At 43.8% G+C, this 21,089-nt stretch overlaps 3 protein-coding genes across 4 annotated transcripts; 2 read left to right on the top strand and 1 right to left on the bottom strand.

Annotated features, from left to right (window-relative positions):
* Positions 1–812: 812 nt before the first annotated feature.
* USP30 (ubiquitin specific peptidase 30) lies at positions 813–13,984 on the top strand. 2 transcript variants are annotated; one of them, XM_032199156.1, is made up of 12 exons: positions 813–1,010; positions 1,808–1,990; positions 2,937–3,040; positions 3,895–3,993; positions 4,755–4,794; positions 5,042–5,136; positions 5,861–5,920; positions 7,041–7,127; positions 7,731–7,811; positions 8,865–9,084; positions 9,748–9,856; positions 10,938–13,984. In XM_032199156.1, exons 1-12 carry the CDS (start codon positions 911–913, stop codon positions 11,200–11,202), a joined length of 1,443 nt encoding a protein of 480 aa, XP_032055047.1. In that variant the 5' UTR covers positions 813–910; the 3' UTR covers positions 11,203–13,984. The 2 variants fall into 2 exon arrangements, with proteins under 2 accessions (XP_032055047.1, XP_032055046.1); XM_032199155.1 differs by having other exon boundaries at positions 4,752–4,794.
* Positions 13,985–14,369: 385 nt separating this feature from the next.
* ALKBH2 (alkB homolog 2, alpha-ketoglutarate dependent dioxygenase) lies at positions 14,370–16,091 on the bottom strand. Its single transcript, XM_032199053.1, has 4 exons — positions 16,036–16,091; positions 15,684–15,844; positions 15,315–15,513; positions 14,370–15,212 (listed from the first exon to the last, which is right to left on the bottom strand). The coding sequence occupies exons 1-4, from the start codon at positions 16,089–16,091 to the stop codon at positions 14,906–14,908; spliced, it is 723 nt and encodes a 240-aa protein (XP_032054944.1). The 3' UTR covers positions 14,370–14,905.
* Positions 16,092–16,528: 437 nt separating this feature from the next.
* On the top strand, positions 16,529–20,641 carry UNG (uracil DNA glycosylase). The gene is made up of 6 exons (XM_032198966.1): positions 16,529–16,814; positions 16,893–16,988; positions 17,653–17,750; positions 18,405–18,493; positions 18,590–18,768; positions 19,295–20,641. Exons 1-6 carry the CDS (start codon positions 16,542–16,544, stop codon positions 19,433–19,435), a joined length of 876 nt encoding a protein of 291 aa, XP_032054857.1. The 5' UTR covers positions 16,529–16,541; the 3' UTR covers positions 19,436–20,641.
* Positions 20,642–21,089: the final 448 nt, after the last annotated feature.

Genomic DNA, 21,089 nt, shown 5'->3' with positions numbered 1-21,089 from the left:
GAAACTTTTGGTAGCTTCTCCCAGAAGCTTGGCAGAAAACAGCATTTTTTAATAGAGAGAAATGTATTGGATAGAAGCACTAACTTTGTTTTCAGAATACAGCAACTATGTTATATATATATATACTTTATTATTACTAAATAAGGTCCAATTTCCCAGCAAGTTAAGGGTGTGAGATTTGGTCCTCTCAATTTGATTTGTCCTTCTGTCAATTTATTTATTTGTCCTTCTATTTTATTTATTTGTCCTTGTCAATTTATTTATTTGTCCTTCTGTCACGGCACAGGTCACACGTGGAACACCACCAGGCACCGGAGGAGCACCGGGCAGGCCCTTGGCTACCCTTGGCCGGCCGGATTCCTTTGCAGGGCGAGCAGCAGCAGCAGCCCCAGAGCCGCGCTCAGCAGCTGCCACCTCGAGGTGAGATCCCTCAAGAGCCATCTGCGGCTGCCAGCGCTGCTCGGACGCCAGCACACCCCTTGCTAACAGACCCCCGAATCCCAACAGCTGCTGACACAAGGCGGCAGCGCTGCGGGCCGGGCTGCGGAGCCCAACTCCGACTGCGGGCCAAGCCCGGACCGGGCCGGGCTCAACCAGGCCGCGTAGGCCCTCCCGCGGCCTTAGCAACCGTTGCTAGGGGCGGTCCGGTCGCTAAACGGGCCCCCCACAGCACTTCCGGCGCACTCCTCCCGCCGTCCGCCTCCCCCACAGCCCGCGGGGACGGGTTCCGCCGTGGCGGCGGCGGGGGGGATGCGCTGAGGGGGAGCCGCGGGCCGGGGGCGGCTCCGCCAGGTCAGGACCGAGCCCGGCGCCGCCACCGGCACCGGGAGGGAGCCGAGGCCTCCTCGTTAGGCCCGGCTCGCCCCGCGGGGCCGCTCCCTGACGCTGTGGTTCCGCTGCAGGTGCGGCGATGAGGAGCTGGGGCGTGCTCGGGGGGCTGGCGGCCGCGCTGGCCGCCGGTGTGTACGTGCTGTGGGGGCCCATCGCCCAGAGGAAGAGGCGCCGGAGAGGTGGGAGCGCGCTGGGTTCGGTTTATCGGCTTCCACATTCCTTGCCGCGGCTGAGGAGACGTTTTTGGCCCTTTTTCTTGTGTTTGGGAATGTAACGCCTTAAGAAATGGGTGTAGAAAAAAGGAATTCTGTTGCTCTAGTAAAATGTTCGCTGTTTAAATTGTTTTTTAAAAAAATTATGACTTATTAGGAGTATGTTTGTATCGCTTCTGTGGTAAGCTCGTTGCCGAACTGCTCCAGGTAAAGGCTTTGACTTTATTTTGTGCTTTTGGATGCAAAATACCTTCTTGTTGCCATCAGTGCAAGGTGAGTGGAAGCCTCTGGCTAAGCGGGGTTGTACAGAAGTGCCCTGAGCCAGCCCCTGGTGAGGTTTTGGCTCAGTGTGGTGATCCTGGCCTCCCCAGACCCCACCGAGGCACAGCGGTGACCCTGAGGCTCCCAGCCCTCTATCTGTTGAGATCAAACGTTTACAGCTTTAAATTCCCACTTGTACAGTAATCTGTAGATAATCCTGAAGTTTTGTGTTGTTGATATAAATATATCCCTATCAGGAAAGTGAATATTTTTCAAACGAAAATTTAGAAAGGCTTTTGGAGTGGTGAAACTCTTGGAGACCACCATGGATATAGCTACAGTATGCTGTCATGTGTATGGGAGTTTTCAGTTGGTGCAGGCACTAAATAAGCTGAAATAATGTAATTTTAATGTAATTTCAATACCTAATGGAACACCTGCCAGTAAAAATAGTAAAGTTTGCCTAGGTTTCATGGTGTAAACTCTTACGTATGTATTTGTAGGGCTTGTACCTGGCCTCCTGAACTTAGGGAACACCTGTTTTATGAACTCTTTGCTGCAAGGCTTATCTTCATGTCCGTCTTTCATCAAGTGGCTGGAGGAATTTACAGCACAATACAAGACAGAGCAAAACCAATCCGCCGAGCATCAATACTTGTCACTCACTTTGCTGCATCTCCTCAGAGGTACTTTAATTTTTTCATGTTGTGATAAACTAAGAAAATACTTAGCATAAACACTCTTTGTAAGTCTTATTTCTTAAAGGAAGGAAGGTCAGGTGGTCTCTAATTCCTCTTTTTTTTTTAATTTCTTCCTATTAACTTTGAACTCACTGACCAAATTCAACCAAATTTCACAGACAGGTAGAGATCTAAGAGGTATTTTTGTTCCAAGCCCAAGTAATTTAAGGCCCAACTGCGTGTGTCCCTGAAGCTGTTTGTTTCCATAGCCAACAGCTGAAAGTTTCAGGTCTTGCTCAACTCACCTGGCAATCAAGAAGCAGTGGCTAGTCAAGCAAGCATCCTGCACCATGTTTGGAAGAAACCATTTGCCAGCAGGTTGAACAAACTGAGATAGAGGGCAGCAGGGGTGCTGAAAATGTGGTTATGGAACCACATGTGGTTAAGGCATTTGTTGTTCACAGAATATTAATGGTGAAAATGGTATAAAAATGGTTTCAGTATAAGTAGGAAAATGCTATAACAATTAGATGGGCACTCAGAAATCTATATACAAGAAAATTAATGCTTTATAATACAGTTTAAGCATTTTTTCTAAACCTACTATTTTGTCAAAAATACAGACTATTAAATGAAATACATTTTATGTTGGATAAAATGAATCTTTTCAGACAGTGTTAATATTATTTATTCTCTCCATATCAGTTAGTTGAGGAAACCTTTCATTTTGCATATGTATTAGATGAGGAAAATGTATTCAGTCTGTGACACTGTCAAGTGAGAATGCTAATTAATACATTCTAGTTTGATTGTCATCATCTAACTGTCTTAATCAAGAATAACTTTGTGGTAATCAGTTACGCCTAAGTACCATAAATCCTAAAATGAACGGATCTGTGTTCTAACCATTCTTTGTGGCACCTCCTAACATTTTAAAATGCAATGTCTTTAGCTTTATCCTGTCAAGAGGTACCGGAAGATGATGTCCTGGATGCCAGCTGCTTATTAGAAGTTCTAAGAATTTACAGGTGGCAGATCTCATCATTTGAAGAGCAGGTGATTACAGAATTCAAGCTAGACTGCCTGGAACCCAGCTCAGATAAGGAATAAAAGAAAACTGAAGCTATAGTACTAATAACACTGGGTGTCAAATCTTTGCTGAAGCAAAAAGTTTGCTTTAAATAATGAAGGAAAACAACCCTGTGATTAAGGAATGGTGCTTTCAGTTTGCATATATATTTGTTATGGAAACCATGTCTGCTTCAAAACTCATACTTAATTATGGCAGATTTGGTAAAATGGAGCCAGTAATATTAAAACAGAAGGCACACAGCCCTAACTTCTCTATACTGTAAGGGTCTATGCTAAAGTCCCACCCTGCTTGCAGGGATGAGCTCCACTTCACTAACGTTTCCAAATTCAGTCGCATGTAAAATACAAGATTTCTAAGCTTTGTTTTCAGTATTTTCAGCCACTAAGTGAATCAAGCTGGCCAGCGAACCGAATCAATTATCTCATTCACAAAATGCAGTTGTATCCTTCTTTATGTTTCAGAGCCAAAACAAATAGCACAGATTTCAATGATGTTTTTATTGAAGCCCGAGGAAGCTGGCATTTGTGCATCCTTTTTTTTCCTCCAAGGATTTTAGTACCTTTTGAATTTATCCAAGGCAGAATATTATTAATAATGTGTGATGTTATGAAGTTAAGCTTCATATAAAACAATTTTTGCCAAAATTGCAGTGGATGTACAAATGACTGCTATTAAGGTGTAATATGGGCTCTAAGCAGTATTTTTTCCTTTAATTGCTTAGTGCAGTGATGTAATCATGTGAGCATTAGTACTCTTGGTGTGTGTGTGGATTTCTTCTGGTTTTGCTTTCTCTAAATCTTATACCTCTACTTAATAGGATGCTCATGAACTATTTCATGTACTTACCTCCTCGTTGGAAGATGAACGGGATCGTCAGCCACGTGTCACACATTTGTTTGATGTGCATTCACTGGAGGTGACTCCTTTACTGACGTTACTTCATTAACAGCAGAAGTTCCTAAATCTCCTTGGTAGTCTGCCTAGATTCCTGGTCATGTCAAGTATAGAGTGTCTGATTAGAAAATTAAGTTGTTTTCATTTCGTTTACAAACTCTTTACTGCTCTAATAGGAACGAATTAATAGGTCAGGAAGAAAAAAAAAAGAAAAAAGTTTGAAAGCAAATGTATTTGAGTTTATACTGATCCCACTTTCATGTGGCCTTTTGCATCCCTAAATCCATTGAATGTAGGGATTGAAGTACTAGCGTGCAACAGCAATCCACCTAACCAATTTGTCTTATCTGTAAGACCTGACAGATGAAAGAGGTTTCAGAACTGCAGAATGGATTCTTGTAGAATAATCCATTTGGAGATGAAGTTGTAGCTTATCTGGCAATATTAGTGGTCAGCTTTATGCTGACAGAAGATATTTATCTTTTTGTCTAGAATATATGTAAGTCTATCAAATCTGTTAAGCTTTTATTTCAGTACTCTCAGGCAGAGAATTCCATAGGTTAATTGTTCCTTTTATTAGAAGTGTTCTTTTTTGCAACTTAGAAGTTTATTGTGCACCAGTTTTTTTGTTTGTTTGTTTATTTGTTTGAAATATGATGACACTTAAATTTATACAATTGTTCTAACAGAAGAAAGGTATATCAGGCATGAAATAAGAATGTATTTAATACTTAAGGTTTTCTGAGGTGGAGTTAATGAATCTTTTATCTTCCCCTGTAGCAGCCAGAAATAATCCAAAAGCAAATAACCTGCAGAACAAGAGGTATGTGTTTGTTTGGTTTTTTTTGTCATCCTGAAATCCAAATATTAAGTCATAGTGTATTCACTCTGTCTGTGTTGGACTGAATTGCATTTCCTCTTCAGCTGTAAAATACCACTAATTATTTGTCAGTGGGACAGAATGTGTTTTAGAGCAGTTACTTTTGTTGCTGTGAGTCAAGAAGGGAGGATTACAGTGATAAACATGGATGTTTTGAAAATAAAAGGGCAATTTCAATTTTGTGTTTCAGGGTCTCTTCCTCCTATGTCAAATCGCTGGAAGTCTCAGCATCCTTTTCATGGAAGGCTGACTAGCAACATGGTTTGCAAACACTGTGAACACCAGGTATAACAAAGTGTGTCTGGTAATATCTATATGTGAAAAAGGATGCCTGAGATTCAGAGTGCATTCTGATGTGAAATCATCATGCCTTGTTTGCAACATAGCAGGTTTAAGCTCAGAGGTTTGTGGGACTGACAGCTTTTACTTTTCCAAGTACTTACGGCATTGGTGATGAACAAGAACGTATCGTTAGACATACTGAAGAAAATGAAGTGTGATTCACTTTCTGGGGATAACAGCCAATAAGTGTCTTACTGCATTTATTATCCGGTATCACAATATCATACCTGAAAATCCACTCACGAGGATTAGGACTAGCTATTCATTCAGCATGCAGGATTGAGATTGGAAAACTAGACTGCAATTTAATTTGTGCAGAGTAAGGAGATGAAGAAAATCTAGATTAAAAAAAATACAGAAATTAAATCTCATTCATAGGTCAAACTATAAGAGTACTTTTAGTACTTTTATTTTTCAAAAACTTGCAAATAAATTTAAGTGAGCAGGGGCAGCTTCAGTAGAAACAGGCAGAGCAGCACCTTGTGCACTGCACCAGGTATTTCCTAGTGGGGAACGTGGGTGTTCTTGACCCTATTCCACCAGATACACATGGACAGCAGAAGGTATACATTTGTCTTGTGTGACAGTGTTGTCTGGTTGGTTGGTTTTGTGTTTTTATGGTCTGTTGTAGCCGTTTGCTCATGGGATGTGAAACATTCTCTTGCAGAGTCCTGTGAGGTATGATACCTTTGACAGTCTCTCACTGAGTATCCCAGCAGCTGTGTGGGTACGTATCTGTTACTGATGATCCAGCTGGTCTGTCTACTGCTGTGGCATCATAGCTTTATCTTCACTAGTGTCTTTTTAAGCTGCTGCAGCCTGTGTAAATGAGCAGCTAGAGTTTATTTTATTGTCTTTATTTATAAATTATCCTGTTGGGCTAACACAGTACCTTACCACGAATGTGTTACGGCACATTACCAGTTAGTACAACAAGTGTGACTTTGACACCAGTAGTTTTCTCCTGGTGAAGTGTTTGGTCCTTTCGTCGTAATTTGAACAGACCAGATCGTATCTTAAGGGCCGTGTGTTTTTGGCAGCCTCAGAAGGTGACCTTCAAGTGCTCTGTCTCTGCAGCAATAGCACGCTATTTCCCAATGCAGTCTTTTAGATCAAGTGATTTCAACCAGAAATTGTTTTGGTTTCCCTTGGGCTTTGTGAAGAAACTTTAAATGACAAAACACTGTAGATTTCTGGGGCAAAATGTGCAGGACCTTTGTTCTGTAACAGTTTGTTACCTAATGTCTGCTACAGATTTGTCTTTACAGACAAGAAACAACTACTTTCACTCATGGAAACTGACTTCTATCTCCAGAATATGCTCCTGGATAGCTAGAGGATTTGGATTCTGACACATCTTCTGCTATTTGTGTTTTATTTTATACCATCATTGAAGATAATGCCATTCACACTGGCTGCATGTAGTACATCCTACAAGGAAGCATAGGAAGGAGTGCCTAAACTCAATGAAATGCTGTATTTCTCCTGTGTAGAGAGACAAAGAGCAAAAAGTGACCCAAGAGGTGCTGGAACTTTGGAGGAAAAATAGCAACAGGCCCAGGAATTTGTGATTTAAAATGCCACAAAAGGAGGCATGCAGGGAGTTAGAGCTGCTGCTTATACCTAGAGGCTGCAACGTTTTCCATGTGGAATCCAGCTTCAGGAAGAATCCCCACAGTTAGCTGTATTATATGCTTTCTGTACTCAGCCAGTTAGTCAGTTTTCTCCAGAAGCAAATCTGCAGTTTTATGGTTCTTATGGCAGAGATTATGAAATACTGTCACAGAATTAAATGGCACGCACCCTAAGACTGCTGCAAATAATTTTGGTGTTGGTGTTGTTCTAAGGGTCGTCCACTGACGCTGGATCACTGCCTCCATCATTTCATCTCCTCTGAATCTGTGAAGGATGTTGTGTGTGACAACTGCACAAAAGTATGTAGTTTTAATTTATGTAACATTCTAGCTCAATTTCAAGCGTTCTGACTGAGAATTATGGCTTTGTTTTTCTACTCCTTGTTTCATGACTTCAGGAAAGTCTCCAGCCTTCCTGGGATTTCTTATGAATAAAAGGGAGTTGCTACCTCACTTTTTTTTTTTTTTTTTTTTAAGCTTTATTTATTAATAATATGACAATTTACAAATGCTTTATTTGGATCTAGATAATACTTGAGATATTTTTTTTTTGTTCTGGTATTTTTAAACAGTACTTTACAGGTGACTGCAGTTTGATAATAGAGATCCAAAATGGTTTGTTTGAAAACTAACAGAAGAGGCAAAGAACTACACATAAACCTGGAGACTGGGTTTGTTTTCTAAATGCTCATTTTTGCTTAATTTTGTGTTAGAACTGTGATCCATTAGGATAGACCAACAACTCTTGACGACATTCGTGGAAAATTGTATATGCAATTAATGAACTAAGCATAGCTCTCGACAGAAGTTACTTTTGTCTGCAGTATACAAAACTGCAGTATTACTATGTGTAACTGGATAGAACAAGTAATCAAATGACTATTTTTTTCCCTTTGATTGCAGATTCAGGCAGAAGGGACTCTGAATGGACAGAGCATAGAAAACCAGAGAACAACATTTGTTAAGCAATTAAAGTTAGGGAAGGTGAGGCAAGCTAACCCTCCAAATCTGTTTTTTGTTCCTATTAAACAGTATTTTCTTTCTTTGATTTGTTTGCTTCATGTCTGCTTGGTATTTCACTTTAATGTTTAACTTTAAAAAAAAAAAGTACACCTGTCAAATATTTGTAGTCATTGAGGCCTTGCTTCAGCAAAGCATCGACTCTGTAGGTTAAAGAATGTGAATATTCTTCTTTTATTCAGCAAAGTGTTTAAAAGTGAGTTTGGCTTAATTGTAGTTCATGTGTCTTGCATTAATTCTTGATTTCCTTGGTAAGTAAAGTGATTCATATATAAGATTTATTTGCGTGGTATTTTGCAAATGCACATTTCAAAGAATTCAAAATGTTCTAAATACAGATGGTTTAAACAATAGAATACAGTGCTAAACAGAAGGTACAATTGTTATTAGAAGCTCTTGTTTCTTCTTGTTTTGTGATCATATAATGCAAAGGACAACAGGGCGCTGGCCTAATTAATAGAGCCTTAGGTGTCGTTAATAATAATATGTACTTATTGACAAAGGTTAGTCCTGGCATGACATCGAGTGTCAGATATTTATAACTTCTTGACTTTTTTCTGCCATGTACTCTTACTGTGCAAAGCTATTACTTACTGTGCGTTAGCAAATGTCTCACTGCAACAAATTCCAGTCCTCATTTCTACCTCACAGATCAACAAGCTAAATGATACGCACTTTTTAGGAACAAGAACATATTTTTATTGTTTTTTTTTTTTTTCTTCTGCCATTTGGAGAAAATGATTAACCTGAGCTGTCCTACTGCCTAGTGAACAGTAATGGCATCATTAGAAATCTCAGAATTTGTGAGTTTTTATTGTGACTCACGGATACTACTGCAATAAGTTTAATGCAGACAGAGTAGATGAATGCATAAAGAGACAACAGTTCATTGATTTTTTTTTTTTTTCCTTGTCCATTAGACTTACCCATTCCATTAGTGTGCTTTTAACTTTAACAGCTGTTTCTCTTAATTTAAAATGTATTTCGGCTTTCCTTTTATATGGAACTTGGCTGAAGCTCCCTCAGTGTTTATGTATCCATCTGCAAAGACTGAGCTGGTCAAACCAAGGCACACCCCTGAAACGTCATGAACATGTACAGTTCAATGAGTTTCTGATCATGGACATCTACAAATATCACGTTCCTGTTCATAAACCAAGCCAGAACGATCTGAATCAGAAAAACTCTGAAGAGACAAAGCCTGGAACAAAGGATGGGATAGCAGTAAAACCTTCAGGTATTTATTTTGAAAGTAAAATAAGTCAGGTCTTTCTTCATTTCAGTGATAAAACATCTGATCTGCAGAATGTTATTCTAAGAGCAGAATCTTTACTTAAACTGTGCAAAGAGGATGGGTAAAAATCTGTTTCCCAGCAAGTAATAAGATAGCTTGTTCCAGGCTTAAAGTTCAGTTTAAATTATTTAATTTGATTCTACTGGATATTAAAAAACATAGAAACAAATAAAAGCCATATAGTGAAGAACTTATATGTTTTAGATCCAAAGGACTGATTAACGTTGCCCTCAGGAAGTCCTAGCGATTAGCTTGTTAGTGATCTCTTCTGGGGCTTCAGAAATGGCACAGAAGGAATGCTTGGAATTGCGGCTTCTTAGAAAACAACTGGAAAATCTAGCTGTAGTAAATCTACAACTTAGGCAACTTGAGGTTTTTTTTACTTATTTGGGATTTTGTACTCATGGCCATTTTCACGTGTCATATCCAAGGGCAGTGGCAATTATTTTTATATTATACTCCTCTCATTGCTAAGGGATTGTGCTAATGTAGCGAATCAAGCAAAATACTTTCACAGTACTTCACAATACTTTTTAGATACAGTAGAAACAGAAGCAGTTATTAGCAATCTTAATTTAAATTACTGGATGTCTACTTTTTTTGCAGATGCAGAACAGACACATGGTACTAAATCGCTCATTATGAATGGTGCCTGCTCCACTTCGTTTTTAATGTCCTCGGGAGCTTTTCCACTCGCTGCATTCCCTGAATGCAGGTAAGTGAGAAATGTGTACCCTGTTTGTATTTCTATCTGTGCAAATTATGTTTTCTTCCGTCTTTAGCAGAAAGCTCTGTAGTCATGGAATTTAACATCTATTCTAGCTCCTGTGCAGAATTTTTTTGCTCTTCTCTTGGCTGATTTTTAGTGGTTGCCTTTGGCTTCATTTCTCTGCTACTATAAAAGAGAGTATAGCATATTACAAGCAAAATTCAATCTCCTTTTTATGATTGATGATGCAGCAGTCATTTTTTTGAATACTCTTATTCTTATTCTTACTGTTTTTCTACTACCCCTTCCTTTTACTTTTTTTTATAATTATTGTAAGAAAATCTTAGAACTCTTACAGATTTTTCTTTACAATTATATTGTAAAGCTCAATTTAAGTTGCAGCTGCAATGATTCTACTTTGTAAATCCAGTCTTGATGCTTCTGCTGATAATGTGTTTTCTTGGCCTTTGAGAAGGTTCACTTGTTTTCTTGTCTGCGACCAATGATAGTTCTATAATATTTCTTCTGTCTCTCATTGCTTATTATTCCCATGGGGAGCACAATTCCTGCAATCTCTGTAGGAACAGTAGCCTGGAAGCATTTTGTGCCAAACATCTGTTCTGAAGACAGTTGTACATGTAGAGCAAGTCCTTGAAAGTACACCCATTGTCATCTGTGAATTACCTGACACAATTTTACTTCTTTTCAGTTTAAAACAACATCTTTCTAGAATAACTTTTCTGTTCAGTCAGTGCTGTAAGAACTAAACGCTGGCATGTTGGTACGTCTGATGGAAAACATTGCTGAAAAATTACATCAGTTACACTGTGCAAAACGTAGTTGCCCTCTGGTGCATTAAACATTTAAACCAAGTGGTTTGGTTCTCTCAGCAGAATAAGGCAGCACTGCAGAGAAGGTTTAGTATACTGAAAAGTAATTGCGAAGCAGCACATCTCTTACAGAGATATCTATTTGCTCCAAAAAGAAAATGCAACTGAAGAGAAAAGAAGAGAGAGCTTCGTTAGGTACATGTGTGATCCACAAGGTCTGGTGACCCTTTCTTTCCTTTTTCTCATTTTTCCTTCAGTTCCCCTGTATACCTTTACCGTCTGATGGCAGTCGTAGTTCACCACGGAGACATGCATTCTGGACACTTTGTGACTTACCGCCGCTCTCCGCCTTCTTCAAAGAGCCCGCTGTCTGTCAGCAATCAGTGGTTATGGATTTCAGATGACACAGTTCGCAAAGCCAGTTTGCAGGAGGTCCTTTCTTCCAGTGCTTACTTGCTTTTTTACGAGCGTGTGCACTCGAAGGTACAGCACCAGCGTTTGGAGCTGAGGGCTGAAGAATGATTGAGAACTGAAGGAGGACAAAAACTGCCAAAATTCCTCTGAGATCCTCGTTGCACCTCCTGTCTGTTATGCAAATAATCCACCACAGGCCCTTTAACTTTCCCCTCCCTCTATGGCAACGGCTGGCTCCTGTGGGAGTTGTTTTGTACCAAAATGATGCTACCCAAAGTTGGTCTGCTAACGTTGTGCAGTCCAAAACGTATTTGTATTACAGAAGCATTTATTCTGTTAGGTAGTAATTTTGTCAACATCACAGCTCTAAAGCAGACATTTCAAGCAGACTTCCCAGGGCCATATTCCCTACCCTGACATGTAAATTTTCAAAGGGAGATGCTTTTAATCCGATACATTTCACTGCAGACATTTCTGAACAAGGGAGCCCCAGAAGCAGCTGATGGGAAGCTATCAAAGGCAATGACTTGAGAAACAAAGTGCCTTGAGCTCATTTGAACAGTTAGGTTACCATTGTCTGAGTCCACTGCTTGTCAGTTGTGTTCTGATAAATGTCTCAAGATGATGGGATGAATTATGAACAAACAAGATTTCTTTTGATATCACAGCTAATGAATAAAACAAGGCATCTCTACGTAATGTGCACAATCCAAAAACCTATTTCCCTCTTCACTGTTTTCCTAAGATTTCAGTTCTTTATACATCACAGAAATACTTTTACTGATTCAAACTGCAGTTTCCTTTTTCCAGGAGAAAAGATCGATTTCTTTTATCAATGAAGAGCTGACGCCCTGATTTGTTGCCCTGTATCTTTGCTCTATAGGTGAAATTAAGAGACGGAAGCTTTTGTTAGCAATCAGTATTGTAATTTCCTTGGTCATTATGAAACTGTGAATACTGTTGCTTGTAGTATGGACTACAACTTTTAATGCCGTTACTTTGAGGCTACTGTAATTGGTGTTCTAGATGCGCCCTTCCTATTTTAATGTTGCAAACCATCATTTCCCATCAACCATTCAGATATAAGTAGTCAGGCTTGCAGCTGAGCATTAGGGCTTATGCTGGTTGTGACTGTGAGCCAAGATATATAGCAGCCCAAGCATCCTTGTTAGAGTGTCTGCAAATGAATCCGGACTGGTGGGAGCTTGTCTGGTAAAGTAGTCTGGAAAGGCTGTCACTGCGTTAGATGTGCAGGTCTCCATGCATGGAGAGACCTGCAAAGTACATGGAAGTTGTACTTTGCTGCTCTAGATTGATGTGTTTAAAAAAAATAATCCCAAACAAAGCAGGAAAGGGAGAAGCAAAAGCTACTTTTGACTTTTTAAATTATTGGGAATGAAGTAAGTAGGCTGTTTTTAGCTCTTTTCTATCCTTGTAGCTTGGAGGAAAAAGACTTAATTTCTCAGACTAGGTTTTTCAGTATATAGCAGCAACTAAGTTTTCAACTGGTAACAACTGTCTTAGTAGTTTAAGACAACTTTCTCCTTCCTATATTGGTATCACTACATGAAACTCACAGGCATTCAAGTTCCTTAATGGGAGGCTCAAAACCAGCTAAAATAGGAGTGGTAATAGATGTATGTGAACAAATATTTACTACAGTTGCATTGTTGCAGAGTGTGGATCACAACTCCTCCTCCAGGTAATGTTCATAGTATGTAAAATGCTCTAAGTCTACAAACTAATTAGAAGGAGCCTCCCTTTTTAGGCTAGGGCATCAACAGTAGCACGGTTTTAACTTCTCTTTTTTAAGTTAAGGAAAAAAATAATACTAAAAAAAAGGATGCAAAATGCCAAAAATGTCGTGAACTAAGATCTAACAGACTTGGGGAAGCGAAGAGGGGAGAGACCCCTCCGTTCTGAGCAGCATGGGTGTGTGCTAGGAATTCTGCAAAGCAGAGCTGGGGGTCACTGAAGGGAAAACATCCTGCAACGCTCCAGCAGGTCTTCAGTTTGTACCTCAACCATTTCCACTGCCAATAGCATATATTCTGCATTATCTGTTCCTAGTAGGGTCTGTTTAAGGGTTTTAAACTCTGAATTTTATGTTCATGTGAACAGGTCATTTGGTTAGAAAGCAGCAATGCTGGAGGTGAGTCAGAAGATACGCACAACAGATGAACAGTCTTAAACTCATCAGCGTGGCATAAAAAACAGCAACATAAAGCCACACAGTGCTGCAAACTTGCACCTTTAATGTCTTTTTTTTTGCAAAAAGCTGCTTTCAGGGACTAGTTTGAGTATGGGAGCATAGTTGCTGTGTGACATTAATAAACTGCTCGCTTTCACTCAGCTGCAGACCTACTCTGAAAGCTTCCTCGAGGGCTTTAGAGATGAGTCAGCAATTTGTTCTGAATAGTTTGCATTTGTTCTGGTTTTCACTGTTGGGGAGCAGGAGGCAGTCTTGGTGGAGCTCTCTGAGGAAGGTGGCAACTGTTGGTGCCTCAATCCTGGTCCTGTGCTGTGCTGGATACTCTCAGCCAACTGGGAGCATCGAAGACCTCTGCTGAAGTTTCCCACCCAGCCTTCACCTTTCAAAGTCAGTGAGCTCTGTGCAGGCACGTGAGGATCATCCAATATTATTATTATTTGTTGCTCACAAGTTTTCATGGTGGAAAAGGTGTGAAGGAAATGTAGGTTACAAAACATCAGATAAGGCCCTCCAGGTGACATCTTTGTGTTTGGATTCTTCTTGTTTTATTTTGTGTATTATTTAAAAATGTATGATATTAGAGTCAAACCACTGCACTGCTGTTTGAAGTTGCGTTTTCACTTCAGGGTATTTTTGTAACTGTACAGTAGCAATAAATGAACAAACTTAATAGAAAAAGCAGCTGTCTGCAGGTGGTAATTTCTTGAAACAGCCCAAGCTCTAAGCCAGACCACATACAGTGTACTGACAGAAGCAGCACTTCACATTTTCTGGGTAAGATGCATTCCCGCAGCTTTCCACGCTAAATATCCCCCTTCCTGGTAGTGGGGATTATCCATTCCAAACTGTCTAATCCGTGTTAATTCCATAGCCCTGCCAGACCTACTGCTGAAGGCTGCAGCCCAGTGCAATTCACGTGTTTACAGCCTGGTTACACAGGGACCAGTTCCCTTTCTGGCTCAGGACCTCGTGCATCCTCCAGTCCTCTCCCACCACACTGCTGCCCAAAAGAACTCAGTCTCCCAAGCAAGCAGATGAGGTAAAGCAACAGAGGAATCGATGCAGACAGGTCATGGTGACTGTAAAACATATTGCACTCACTTTATTCACATCTTAGCAATCCTCCTTTCACAGTGGTCCCATTTGTATTTTATTTTTAAAAAACAAACTGTAGCTCACTGACAGAATATAAAGTGTCAGGCAATGAATCCTATCAACTTACAGGCTCACTCCGAATGATTACACCTTGCACTCTATAGAACTTACAAACTTTCACCCCTATCTCAACGATACAGAATATTTCAATCTTTCTGAGCAAGGGCATAGATTAAGATCAGATGAGAACAAACTTCCTCAAGGGTATTACTCATTAAAAGTACGTGTCAGCAGGACTACGGCAACAGTGTACTGACAAAGTATTCTTGGTCCTGCAGATTAATAGTTGCAGTATTTATTAGTAAGTTACCAGGAATACTATCCACTCGTCTGGTTTAATGCTTTGGATCGTCAAAGACTTTAAGGCAGAAACTGGCAGCCATACCGGGGAAGAAAACCTTAATTTTTGGAGTCTAAAGACCGGGTGCTTGATCACTGAATATCTCACTTGTCTATAGCCATCACTTTCCGAAATGTCAGGTTGATTCTGGGGCTAAGCACCCTCTTTCGGACGGGCAGGCTGTGGTACCAGTACACGTTGGTGGGGTACTTCATCAGCAGCAGGCTGCCGTGGGCTAGCTGCAGCGTGACGGGCTCGATGTGGCGCTTGGCGTTTTTCCCTCGGGACTCACAGTGCCTGAAAACGAAATCCCTGCAGGCCCCGAAGGACACAGACGCGATGGGGCTGCGTGGAACCAGCTCCTTCTCGTCATCTCGGTGTTCACCTATGTGGTCCAGACCGTCTTTGTATCTGTAAGTGCAATAATTAGTTCTCCCAGTTCCATAAAACGAATGCCAAGCAATTTTTCAGTGAACTATTGGCACGGTTGATGCAGTTGGACATCTGACGTACCTGTTAATGAGCACAAAATTAAAGTTGTGCCCCGTCACCGAGGCAACGCGCTCCCTGATGTGGTCCAGAACTGGGATCCAGGGCTCGGGAGAAAAGGTGACCCCCGAGTACGTGTACCTCAGCTCGGGGTCTCCGTACACCGCCTGCCTCCTGGGAATGCTGTGCCACTTGCCGAAGACGTGCAGCTTTGTCCGTTCATCTGCTCAAACAAGAGGCAAAGGGGTCGGGGCGAGCTCCGCACCCCTCTCCCGGCGGCTGCCACCACCCTGGGGTGCCACCACCCTGAGTTCCCAGGTCCTGCATGCAGCAGCTGTTAGCTACCCCCTTGTCTTTCTCCTCCCCGCTCGGGGAAGGCTCCGGGGCTCTCACCGGGCAGGTACCGCACCTCCCTCTCCAGCCTCCGCAGGACGCCGTCTGCCTCGGCGGGGCCGAACAGCAGCCGGTACTCGCAGCTCAGGCCCTGCCCGCGGATCTGGCGGCAGGGGGGGGGCGGCAGCACGGGCACGACCCCCCCGTCCCTGTCCCTGTCCCTGTTCCCATCCCCATCCCCGTCCCCCTCCGCCTCCAGCCTCGCCCTCTTCCCGCACGCCCCCGCCATCGCTGCCCCGCGCTGCGGATGCGCGCGCGCGCGCTCGGAGCCCCGCCCCCCTCGGCTCGCCCCGCCCCCTGCCCCGCCCCCGCGTCCGGTTTTGGCGCCAAATCGCCAAATTCCCCAGCCCACGAGAATCTCGCTGCTGCTGCTGCCGCTCGCTGCTCGGGGGGCTCCGCCGCAGCCATGATCGGGCAGCGCACGCTGCTCTCCTTCTTCGGCACCGCGCCCGCCAGGAAGCGCAGCCGCTCCCCGGAGCCGGGCGGGGATGAGGAGGTGATGGGGAGAGGGATGCGGGGAGCTGGGGGGGGCGTGGGCACCGCTGTCCCGGGGAGATGCGGGGCTCCAGGGCTCCGGTCCCGTCCCCACGCCGCGCTGCTGCCCCGCTAAAGGAGCCCGCGCCCCGCCAGCGCCCCGTGGGCTTCGCGGGTATCCTCGCGGCGCGGTTGCTAGGTAGATTTACCCCGCGCCGCTGCTACTGGCCAATAGGAAAGAGCGGACAGTGCCCGCGGCCAATAGGAAAATTAGAGCGCGCGGGGGGGCGGGGCGAGGAGCTGTTTTTGCCGCGAAAAAGCCGCGTGGGGCGCGGGGCCGCCCTAAGCGGGGCGGAGCGGGGCGCGGAACGGCTCGGGCTCGGGATGGCGCCCGGGCTGCTCGGGCCGAGGCTGGGCCCGCTCTGCAGCCGCCTCTTGGCTCGTTATTTCCAGGCTGGTGCCGCCACCAAGAAGGCGAAGGCTGAAGGGAGCGAGGCGGGCGCGGCCTCGCCGCTGAGCCCCGAGCAGCTGGAGCGGATCCGCAGGAACAAGGAGGCGGCGCTGCAGCGGCTGGCAGACCGCAACGTGCCGCCGGGCTTCGGGGAGAGCTGGCGGAGGCAGCTGGCCAAGGAGTTTTCCAAACCCTACTTCATGGAGGTGAGCATCGGGCTGGTCCCGGTTCCTTTCCCGGTTCCCTGCCCCCGGTCCCTGCTGATCTGCCTGCTGTGCCCGCAGCTGATGGCCTTCGTGGCGGAGGAGAGGAAGCGGCACACCGTGTACCCGCCCCCGGAGCAGGTCTTCACCTGGACGCAGATGTGCGACATCAGGGATGTGAGTGGGGCTGCGGGGGTGCCAGTCTCTAGGGAGGGGTACGGGCACGGTTGTGGGGTCCTGGGGGCTGCCCCGGTGTGGGTGCTGCTGGCTCTTAGCACCCATGGGTCCCGCTCTGTTGGTCTCCTCCCACACCCAAGTTCGTTTTTGGTGTTTTGTTACTGGCTGTGGGCTTTCCCTTAGAATTGCAGTGGGACTTTTGACCTTATTTTTAGTGTTACCAGCATAATGAGGTGCCTGTTCTCACATCTTGTACCTCTTGCTTTTTTCTGCTATCTTAATGAACTGTAATTAAAAAAATATATGTAGCTGTCTTAGGTAATCCCCTTGGCAATAAGCTGTGTTTTTAATAGTGGATATCACTGTGAATGTGTTGTAAAATTCAAATCTAAGGAAACTTCCATGGAAAATACCTTCATAGCGTTGTGGATTTTTGAAAGCTTTGGTCCTTTGTACTCAAAGTATTTCCATAATCTTGACAGAAAAACTGCGGTGAGGTTAGACTTACATAGGGGCTGTGTTCCTTAACTTGTGTGTAGTGAGGTGTGTCAGTTCTTTGGGTTTTTGTCTGCCTGTTCTAGGATAGAGCTTGCTTGTAAGCTTTTCTTCCTCTTTTGGCAATCATGCTGATTGCAACTCAGTTATAATGAAGCTCTGCTTTCAGGTGAAGGTTGTAATCTTGGGACAAGATCCTTATCATGGACCTAATCAAGCTCATGGGCTCTGTTTCAGTGTCCAGAAACCTGTTCCACCTCCGCCCAGGTATGGCAGTACTCAATTTGCAGGAGTACTTTTATTTACAAATTATTTCATTCTGTTACTCATGGCTGCGAGTCAGATCATTGACGGGGGATCTGTCACAGCTGCCGAAACTTGAGTTGTGCATTGCCTAGAGGAAAGATCATTTTGAAAAAGTGCATAATTCTCTGGAGATGATATTCTGAAGAACATGCTTAGACCTAAATTTACACCTGTGGTGCTGAGGCCTTCTCCTAAGGCATCAAGCTAGGAACACAAAGAGGCTTTGTTGCCCAGCTGCTACAAAGGCTGCGTTATCTTAAATGATTAAATTAAGATCAATAATCTCATTGTTTAGTGTAAGAACACTAAGTGGTGCTGTCTGCTCTTATCTTTAAAGGTGCCCTTCCAAGTGCACAGGTGTGTCTTAGTTGTTGGCAGTGAATTTATGACACTTGCATGCTGCTGGAAGCACTTGCAAGGTTGGAGCTTGCTTGATAAGTGTTAGGAAAGGCAAAGATCTAATTTTCCCAGGAGGAGTAATAGTAACTTAGGTAGAAATTAAATAAAGATTCTAAGGTATCTTATAAGTTTTGCTGAATATCTAAATACCAGATCATTAGTTTGCCTCAGAAGCATAATTTAAAATCTCTTTTTTTCTTCCCTTCCTGCCCTCAGTTTAGAAAATATTTACAAGGAGCTGTCTAATGATATTGAAGACTTCACTCACCCCGGTCATGGAGATCTAACAGGGTGGGCCAAGCAAGGTAAATTAACTGAGATCGTAGGAACAGCTCCAGTTATTCCCCATTTCTCAGGGGAAGCAGGAACCAGCAGTTAACGTGGCTTTGTTTGTATGCTAGGTGTGCTCCTGCTCAATGCTGTCCTCACAGTGCGAGCTCACCAGGCCACCTCCCACAAGGAGAAGGGCTGGGAGCAGTTCACAGATGTGGTGGTGTCCTGGCTGAACAAGAACCTGGATGGCGTTGTCTTCATGCTCTGGGGAGCCTACGCGCAGAAGAAAGGCAGCTCTATTGACAGGGTACAGATTATTCCTGTTTCTCTTCACTTTTTTTTTTTGTCTGTTGAATGGTGGACACTAGAGGGCAGTTTCCTTACAGAGTTGAGTTTTTCTCCCTGCTTGAACTCTGCTGTCAAGCTTAATTGCATTTTTTTTCTAGCTTGGTCTTTGCCAGAGTTAAGCAACAAAAGTGGAGCAAGGGTAACCTCTTGTTGTGAGAAGAGCTTCCAGTTGATGACCCAGACAGGGTATTTCTAGGAAGGGGCTTGTGAATAAGTGTAAAATTTGTTAGGATTACAGCAACTGAAAAATGGGCTGGGTGTTATTGTTTCTGCTCACAGCCACTCCTCCTGCCTCTGCTCAGTGGGATAAAAGTTTCTGCCTTCATGGCAGGGATTTTGGGCCTGCCTTCCTCGGTCTGATGACCGAGGAAATGTGCAGAGGAAATTACATCTGCTTGCTAGGAAATGGAGCAGCCAGCCTCATCCAGGGAGCTAAAACTGTGCAGATCTAATGATTTATTTTTTTTTCCTTTTACCTTTCACAGAAGCGCCACCACGTCCTGCAGACGGTTCATCCTTCGCCTCTCTCTGTGAACAGGGGCTTCTTTGGCTGTCGGCATTTCTCTAAGACAAACGAATTGCTGAAGAAATCTGGCAAGAAGCCCATTGACTGGAGAGCGCTCTGAGCTGCGAGCATGAGCTGTGGGGTCTGATGGTCAGAAACAGCCCCTGTTTCAAGGGTTGTCTCGTTTCTCCTGATGTTGTGCAAGGAACAGAAGACCTGACTCTCAGATCTTCTGTTTTAAGAGCAAATTTGAATGTTATGTGGACTGTTTGACTACTTTTTGAACAGATTTCAGCCTGGTTTGAAACAAAAACAGTTTCATGTTAAGTTGTGTTTGTTATGATGGGAAAATGTTTGCTTGTGAAGGGATGTAAATTGTTACAGGTTAAGCTGTTCAGCTTTTGTAAATAATGCCTTGCCTTACCTCCTCCTCCTTAGCATTTTGCTGTGCAAATCTGGATTTATTTTTTTAGAGCCACTCTGATTCCCCTTGTGGGAGAGGACTTTTTTTTTTTCCCCTTTTTTGCTACAGATACAAGATTTATTAGAAACACAAGTTCTTGGGACTGTTAATACACTGTCAGAGGCTTCACTCACTGTGTCTGTCCTCAAGGTTTCAGGGCTAACCTGCCCAGCAGCCAAGGGCAGCCTGTGACCAACACTCCGGTCATGTTCTGAGCTTTTTGTTCCCAAAGGAAACATGCCCTTTGAAGGGGGAACTAAGGGTTTTTTTTAGACTCTGTTCTGTGTTAATCACTTAGATGACAGGTAAGCTGCAATGACGATGAACCCTGGGGTGATCCTGTATGGAGTATACCACTGCAGCTAGGTCACTGGATATCCTGTAAAATCAGAACATAAGATATGAAAGTGGTCTCAAAAAAAAAAAAAGAAAAAGCTCCTGTACTCCCTCCTGAGTGGGGGTTTTCCTGCAGATCTCCCTGTCGGATGACTGACTTCAACAAGTCTTGTCCATCAAGATTTGCCAGTTGATGGGCTGAAGGTTTCAGATCTTTTAAGATCTTAATACAGAGATAGTTTTGCGCTTTGCCTTCACAGAAGTAAAACAAGGTTTTTAGCCACTGTAGAAAATAACTCATCGTCACTCCAGGCAGAAGATGAGGACTTGTTGCTTCTGGGTTTCCAGTTTATCTTTGACTTCATACTTTCTTGTAATGGAAGTGCCTTGTTCTGTACTCATGTTTTTATAAAATGCCCTTGTAAACCTTTTGTATTTACTCTGGAAGGTAACACTAGTCAAGTTTTCAAGTGTGTTGAGGTTTGTTTGTTTTCCAGATTGTTTTTTAAATAAAAACCTCTTGGTTTACGTTGTGCTGTGGTCTGGTATGGTTAGAAAGAAGCAGTGGAGGGAGTGGGGAGCCTGGGGGAGATGTGACTGGGGGCTGCTGGCCGGGAGCTTCTCCTCGTCACCCTCTGTGGGCCCGGCACCTTTGTCCCACAAGGATCGGGTGTCCCCGCCTCTGCTTTCCACTCTCTCCTCCAGCAGAAGTTTTCCAGGCGTGCTAACAGGGAAATATTTCAGCTTGACGTTAACGTCACGTGCGAGCCAGGCAAACCTAACGCAGGCTGTGGGGGCCTGAAACGTGAAACCCCGCGGGCGGTCAGGCGATGTCCCCGGCCTGTAGGCCCTGGGGGGGGGGTCGGGACACGCGCTGCCCCCAGCACACGGCGGTCACCCGGCCTGGCGAGGGGACCGAGTGCCACCAGCCCTGATCAACGCATTCAGGGTGGTGTGGAGGGGCTCAGCCTGGAGC

Source organism: Aythya fuligula, chromosome 17, assembly GCF_009819795.1.
Source record: "Aythya fuligula isolate bAytFul2 chromosome 17, bAytFul2.pri, whole genome shotgun sequence".
NCBI classification, from domain to species: Eukaryota; Metazoa; Chordata; class Aves; order Anseriformes; family Anatidae; genus Aythya; species Aythya fuligula.
The sequence above is the reverse complement of the archived record's forward strand: the minus strand, read 5'-3'. Positions and strand labels throughout refer to the sequence as shown.

Coding starts and splice junctions, on each gene's coding strand:
- USP30 (XM_032199155.1), top strand. CDS start 911: ATGAGGAGCTGGGGCGTGCTCGGGGGGCTGGCGGCCGCGCTGGCCGCC. Junction 7,128..7,730: donor TGTGTGACAACTGCACAAAA/GTATGTAGTTTT, acceptor CTTTGATTGCAG/ATTCAGGCAGAAGGGACTCT. Junction 9,857..10,937: donor GCTGCATTCCCTGAATGCAG/GTAAGTGAGAAA, acceptor TTTTTCCTTCAG/TTCCCCTGTATACCTTTACC.
- ALKBH2 (XM_032199053.1), bottom strand. CDS start 16,091: ATGGCTGCGGCGGAGCCCCCCGAGCAGCGAGCGGCAGCAGCAGCAGCG. Junction 15,514..15,683: donor GGAGGTGCGGTACCTGCCCG/GTGAGAGCCCCG, acceptor TTGTTTGAGCAG/ATGAACGGACAAAGCTGCAC. Junction 15,213..15,314: donor AATTTTGTGCTCATTAACAG/GTACGTCAGATG, acceptor TTGCACTTACAG/ATACAAAGACGGTCTGGACC.
- UNG (XM_032198966.1), top strand. CDS start 16,542: ATGGCGCCCGGGCTGCTCGGGCCGAGGCTGGGCCCGCTCTGCAGCCGC. Junction 16,989..17,652: donor AGATGTGCGACATCAGGGAT/GTGAGTGGGGCT, acceptor CTCTGCTTTCAG/GTGAAGGTTGTAATCTTGGG. Junction 18,769..19,294: donor AAGGCAGCTCTATTGACAGG/GTACAGATTATT, acceptor TACCTTTCACAG/AAGCGCCACCACGTCCTGCA.